This window comes from Cebus imitator, unplaced genomic scaffold (genome assembly GCF_001604975.1).
Source record: "Cebus imitator isolate Cc_AM_T3 unplaced genomic scaffold, Cebus_imitator-1.0 Scaffold426, whole genome shotgun sequence".
Classification (NCBI taxonomy): Eukaryota; Metazoa; Chordata; class Mammalia; order Primates; family Cebidae; genus Cebus; species Cebus imitator.
In genome coordinates this window covers 1,711,226-1,717,639 of record NW_016107741.1, presented here as the reverse complement: position 1 = coordinate 1,717,639, position 6,414 = coordinate 1,711,226, and the positions used below count along the sequence as shown (strand labels likewise).

Sequence of the window (6,414 nt, the reverse complement as noted above, 5' to 3'; positions counted from 1 at the left end):
AAAAAAAAAAAAAAAAAAAAATTCAAGAAATCCTGGGCATCTGGAAACAGGACATGGTTTCTGTGAACAGCAATCAGTGGATTTTTGTCTTGAATTCATGACTCTACTTCCAGTTTATCTCATTCATAGAGAATGAAATTACTCCAGTTAAAACCTTCCAAATCAAAAGGGCTAGGGACTGGGTCATATCTCCTCCCTGAAATATGTTAGAATAATCAATACCATTGTCATTCTTTGTAACATTGCAACTTCTCCTGCGGCTGTGTTAGAATAATAAACCTCATGCCTGCTATCTCCATTTCCCACAGCTGTGGTTTCTGGGTTTCTGTTTGTGAATAAGCATTTCAGAATTGTCATGAGATGGAGGAAATAGCATGTGCAGAGTATTTCCCAGGCCTAGTTGCCAAGAAGGAACTAATTGTAAGCTTCCCTTGCGTACAAGTCACAAAAACTTCACATACAAGCCATTCTGTAATGATCCACCTTTCCACATGAATGGTATGCTTTCATTGTAGAGCCTTGATCTTTCAGAAGTATACTAGGAGTACAATTTTAAATTATGTCGTAAGATTAATAAACTATTGAAACATCTTTTTGTGTTTTTTATGTTTTCTAGTATTTAGATACAAAATTGATATTTGTATTTAAAAGAAATGTTAAATAAATGTGGTACAGGCATGCTACATTACTTTCAGAACATTCATCTAAAAGAGATTTATAGTAATCTGTCCTCCATAAAAGAAGATTGGTTGTTTTTTTAACTTACATTTTTTGTGTTTAACAGGACAAATTTGATACTTTTTTAAAATATAAAAACAGGAACTGCAACTATATTTCACATGACACATCAATTTCCAACTAATTGGTAATAGATATGTACATGTTATGTTAAAGATTTTGCAGCTGAGTCTGGCTTAGTAGAAAAGACTACTGTCGTTGGATAATAATGTTTTCCAAGGATGCAAGATAGGAAGTGGCCATGTAAGTCCTATATATGCCATCCTTGCGTAATGGGACAAAGAGTTAACATTTAAAACATCTTTTCAGAGATTACTAGAAACATCCTAGTCTACATTAAAAATAGCATTTAAATGAAAACAAAGGCCAAATTAACACTTACCATTTTACTTATCCTGTAGGTCAATGCATCACGTCAAGAAGCCAAATTGACAGAGGAGTGTGATCTTCTCATTGAGATCATTCAGCAAAGACGACAAATTATTGGAACCAAGATCAAAGAAGGGAAGGTATGATTTCTAGGGCAGAAGATTTCATATTCTCTACCTGGAGAAAATAAATCCTCATCCTCATACACTCCAGTGGCTTTGGAAATGTTGAGAACCCTCATTTTCTATACATTCTATAATTCCCTCTTAAGTCTTTAAGACTTAGTTAAAAGGCCCTTGCTCAGCAGTTTTTCTCCATCCTTTTCTTTGTACTATGCTCTCCTGTGAACACCTGTGATACAAGGGCTGCTCCATTGCCCAGTGCCAGGAGGTAGCATAAAGGTCTTATTTATCACAGGCATTGTTTTCTGTCTCACTTGGCTATGAGAAGAAGGCGGGTTCTGTGGAGGCATAGTTCATTTCATATTCATTGTGACATCCTAGCAGCTAGCACAGCATTACATAAATTAAAAATGAATCTGACTTTATTTACAGAAATTATGAAGTACTTTCCCATGTCTCTGAGGAAATGCACACAAGTATAACTTCATGGTCTCAAAACTCCTGTGGTTTCACTATATATTATACTCCATTGCAGATATATTAATAGTACTTCTTTTTTAATGTTTCTATGTTTTAATTGCCTATTGTCTTACAGCAAACTATATTTTTAAAAGAAATTGACCTTATATAATTTTTTAAATTTTTTAAAAATATATTTTATTGCACTTTAGGTTCTGGGGTACATGTGCAAATGATGCAGGATTGTTGAATAGGTACATACATGGCAATGTGGTTTGCTGCCTCCATCCCCATCACCTCTATCTGGCATTTCTCCCCAAGTTATCCCTCTGCAACTCCCAACCCCCCGCTGTCCCTCCCCTGGTCCCCCCCAATAGACGGCAGTATGCGATGCTCCCCTCCCTGTGTCCATGTGTTCTCATTGTTCAACACCCGCCTATGAGTGAGAACATGCGCTGTTTGATTTTCTGTTCTTGTGACAGTTTGCTGAGAATGATGGTTTCCAGATTCATCCATTTCCCTACAAAGGACATGAACTCATCATTTTTAATGGCTGCATATTATTCCATGGTGTATATGTGCCATTTTTTCCTTGTTCCGTCTATCATCGATGGCCATTTGGATTGGTTCCAAGTCTTTGCTATTGTAAACAGTGCCACAAAGAACATACTTGTGCACGTGTCTTAATAATAGAATGATTTATTATCCTTTAGATATATACCCAGTAATGGGATTGCTGGTTCAAATGGAATTCCTATTTCTAGGTCCTTGAGGAATTGCCACTGTCTTCCACAATGGTTGAACTAATTTACACTCCCACCAACAGTGTAAAAGTGTTCCTATTTCTCTACATCCTCTCCAGCTTCTGTTGTCTCCAGATTTTTTATGACCGCTATTCTAACTGGCATGAGCTGGTATCTCAATGTGGTTTTGATTTGCATTTCTCTAATGACCAGTGATGATAAGCATTTTTCATATGTTTGTTGGCCTAATACTGTATATGTTTTCTTTTAAGAAATGTCTGTTCATATCCTTTGCCCATTTTTGAATGGGTTCTGTTTGTTTTTTTTTCTTGTAAATCTGTTTCAGTTCTTTGTAGATTCTGGATATTAGCCCTTTCTCAGATGGGTAGATCACAAAAATTTTTTCCCATTCTGTTGTTTGCTGATTCACTCTAATGATTGTTTCTTTTGCTGTGCAGAAGCTCTGGAGTCTAATTAGGTCCCATTTGTCTATTTTGGCTTTTGTTGCCAATGCTTTTGATGTTTTAGTCATGAAGTCCTTCCCTATGCCTATGTCCTGAATGGTTTTGCCTAGGTTTTCTTCTAGGGTTTTTATGGTATTCAGTCTTATGTTTAAGTCTTTAATCCATCTGGAGTTAATTTTAGTGTAAGGTGTCAGAAAGGGGTCCAGTTTCTGCTTTCTGCACAATACTAGCCAGTTTTCCCAATACCATTTATTAAACAAGGAATCCTTTCCCCATTGCTTGTTTTTGTCAGGTTTGTCAAAGATCAGATGGTTGTACATGTGTGGCATTGCCTCCGAGGCCTCTGTTCTGTTCCATTGGTCTATATCTCTGTTTTGGTACCAGTACCATGCTGTTTTGATTACTATAGCCTTGTAGTATACTTTGAAGTCAGGCAGTGTGATGCCTCCAGCTTTGTTCTTTTTGCTTAGAATTGTCTTGGCTATGCGGGCTCTCTTTTGGTTCCATAAGAAGTTTAAGGTGATTTTTTCCATTTCCGTAAAGAGGGTCATAGGTAGTTTGATGGGGATAGTGTTGCATCTATAAATTACTTTGGGCAGTATCGTCATTTTCACAATATTGATTCTTCCTAACCATAAACATGGAGTGTTTTTCCATCTGTTTGTGTTCTCTCTTGTTTCCTTGAGCAGTGATTTGCAGTTCTCCTTGAAGAGGTTTACATCCTTTGTTAGTTGTATTCTTAGATATTTTATTCTCTTTGTAGCAATTGTGAATGGCAGTTCGTTCTTGATTTGACTCTCTTTAAGTCTGTTATTGGTGTATAGGAATGCTTGTGATTTCTGCACATTGATTTTGTATCCTGAGACTTTGCTGAAGTTGCTTATCAGTTTCAGGAGATTTTGGGTTGAGACAATGGGGTCTTCTAAATATCCAATCATGTCATCTGCAAATAGAGACAATTTGACTTCCTCCTGTCCTAATTGAATACCCTTTATTTCTTTTTCTTGCCTGATTGCTCTGGCTGGAACTTCCAATACTATATTGAATAGGAGTGGTGAGAGAGGGCATCCTGGTCGAGTGCCAGATTTCAAAGGGAATGCTTCCAGTTTTTGCCCATTCAGTATGATATTGGCTGTGGGTTTGTCGTAAATAGCTTTTCTTACTTTGAGATACGTTCTGTCAATGCCTAGTTTATTGAGAGTTTTTAGCATAAAGCGCTGTTGAAATTTGTTGAAGTCCTTCTCTGCATCTATTGAGATAATCGTGGTTTTTGTCTTTGGTTCTGTTTATGTGGAGGATTAAGTTTATAGACTTGCATATGTTGAACCAGCCTTGCATCCCCAGGATGAAGCCTACTTGATTGTGATGGATAAGCTTTTTGATGTGCTGTTGCAATCAATTTGCCAGTATTTTATTGAAGATTTTTGCGTCTATGTTCATCATGGATTTTGGCCTGAAGTTTTCTTTTCTTGTTGAGTCTCTGCCGGATTTTGGTATCAGGATGATGTTGGTCTCATAAAATGATTTGGGGAGGATTCCCTCTTTTTGGATTGTTTGGAATAGTTTCAGAAGGAATGGTACCAGCTCTTCTTTGTATGTCTCGTAGAATTCGGCTGTGAACCTGTCTGGACCTGGGCTGTTTTTGGATGGTAGGCTCTTAATTGCTGCCTCAACTTCAGCCCTTGTTATTCGTCTATTCAGGCTTTCGACTTCTTCCTGGTTTAGGCTTGGGAGGGTGCAAGTGTCCAGGAATTTATCCATTTCTTCCAGGTTTACTGGTTTATGTGCATAGAGTTGTTTGTAGTAATCTCTGATGGTAGTTTGTATTTCTGTGGAATCAGTGGTGACATCCCCTTTATCATTTTTTATTGCATCTTTTTGATTCTTCTCTCTTTTTTATTAATCTGGCTAGTGGTCTATTTCGTTGATCTTTTCAAAAAGCCAGGTCCTGGATTTATTAATTTTTGAAGGGTTTTTTGTATCTCTATCTCCTTCAGTTCTGCTCCAATCTTAGTTATTTCTTGTCTTCTGCTACTTTTGAGTATTTTTGATCTTGCTCCTCTAGCTCTTTCAATTTTGATGATAGGGTGTCAATTTTAGATCTTTCCTTGCTTCTCATGTGGGCATTTATTGTGATAAATTTTCCATTAGACACTGCTTTAAATGTGTCCCAGAGATTCTGGTACATTGTGTCATCATTCTCATTGGTTTCAAAGAACATCTTTATTTCTGCCTTTATATCATTGTTTATCCAGTTATTCTTTATTTCTGCCTTTATTTCATTGTTTATCTGGCTTATTCAAAAGTCAGTTGTTCAGTTTCCATGAAGTTGTGCTGTTTTGAGTTAGTTTCTTAATCCTGAGTTCTAATTTGATTGCACTGTGGTCTGAGAGACTGTTATGATTTCTGTTCTTTTGCATTTGCTGAGGAGTGATTTACTTCCAATTATGTGGTCAACTTTAGAGTAGGTATGATGTGGTGCTTAGAAGAATGTATATTTTGTGGATTTGGGGTGTAGAGTTCTGTATATTTCTCTTAGGTTTGCTTGGTCCAGATCTGAGTTCAAGTCCTGGATACCCTTGTTAATTTTCTGTCTTGTCGATCTGTCTAATATTGAAAGTGGAGTGTCTTCCACTATTACTGTGTGGAAGTCTAAGTCTCTTTGTAGGTCATTAAGAACTTGCTTTATGTATCTGGGTGCTCCTGTATTGGGTGTGTATATATTTTGGATTGTTAGCTCTTCTTCTTGCATTGATCCTTTTACCATTATGTAATGGCCTTCTTTGTCTCTTTTGATCTTTGTTGGTTTAAAGTCTGTTTTATCAGAGACTAGGCTTGCAACTCATACTTTTTTTTTGCTTTCCATTTGCTTGGGAAATCTTCCTCCATCCCTCTATTTTGAGCCTGTGTGTGTCCCTCCATGTGAGATGGGTTTCCTGGATACAGCACACTGATGGGTTTTGACTTTTTATCCAATTTGCCAGTCTGTATCTTTTGATTGTGGCATTTAGCCCATTTACACTTAAGGTTAATATTGTTATGTGTGAATTTGATCCTGCCATTTTGTTGGTAACTGGTTGTTTTGCCCATTAGTTGACGCAGTTTCTTCATTTTGTTGACGCTTTTTACCATTTGGTACATTTTTGGAGTTGCTGGTACTGGTTGTTCTTTTCTATGTTTAGTGCTTCTTTCAGGAGCTCCTATAAGGCAGGCCTGGTGATGATGAAATCTCTCAGCAGTTCCTTGTTCATAAAGGATTTTATTTTTCCTTGGTTATGAAGCTCAGTTTGGCTGGATATGAAATTCTAGGTTGAAAGTTCTTTTCTTTAAGGATGTTGAATATTGGCCCCCACTCTCTTCTGACTTGTAGGGTTTCTGCCAAGAGATCCACTGTGAGTCTGATGGGCTTCCCTTTGTGGGTGACCCGACCTTTCTCTCTGGCTGCCCTTAGCATTTTTTCCTTCATTTCAACCCTGGTGAATCTGACAATTATGTGCCTTGGGGTTGCTCTTCTTGAGG

At 37.4% G+C, this 6,414-nt stretch overlaps 1 protein-coding gene across 6 annotated transcripts in view; it reads left to right on the top strand.

Annotated features, from left to right (window-relative positions):
- Positions 1-6,414, top strand: part of MID1 (midline 1) — a 371,641-nt gene that overhangs the window by 311,360 nt on the left and 53,867 nt on the right. For all 6 annotated transcript variants that reach the window (XM_017509924.2, XM_037731852.1, XM_037731853.1 and 3 more), the window contains exon 4: positions 1,140-1,247. In XM_017509924.2, coding sequence (XP_017365413.1) covers positions 1,140-1,247 — 108 coding nt within the window. The remainder of the gene's footprint in view (positions 1-1,139; positions 1,248-6,414) is intronic.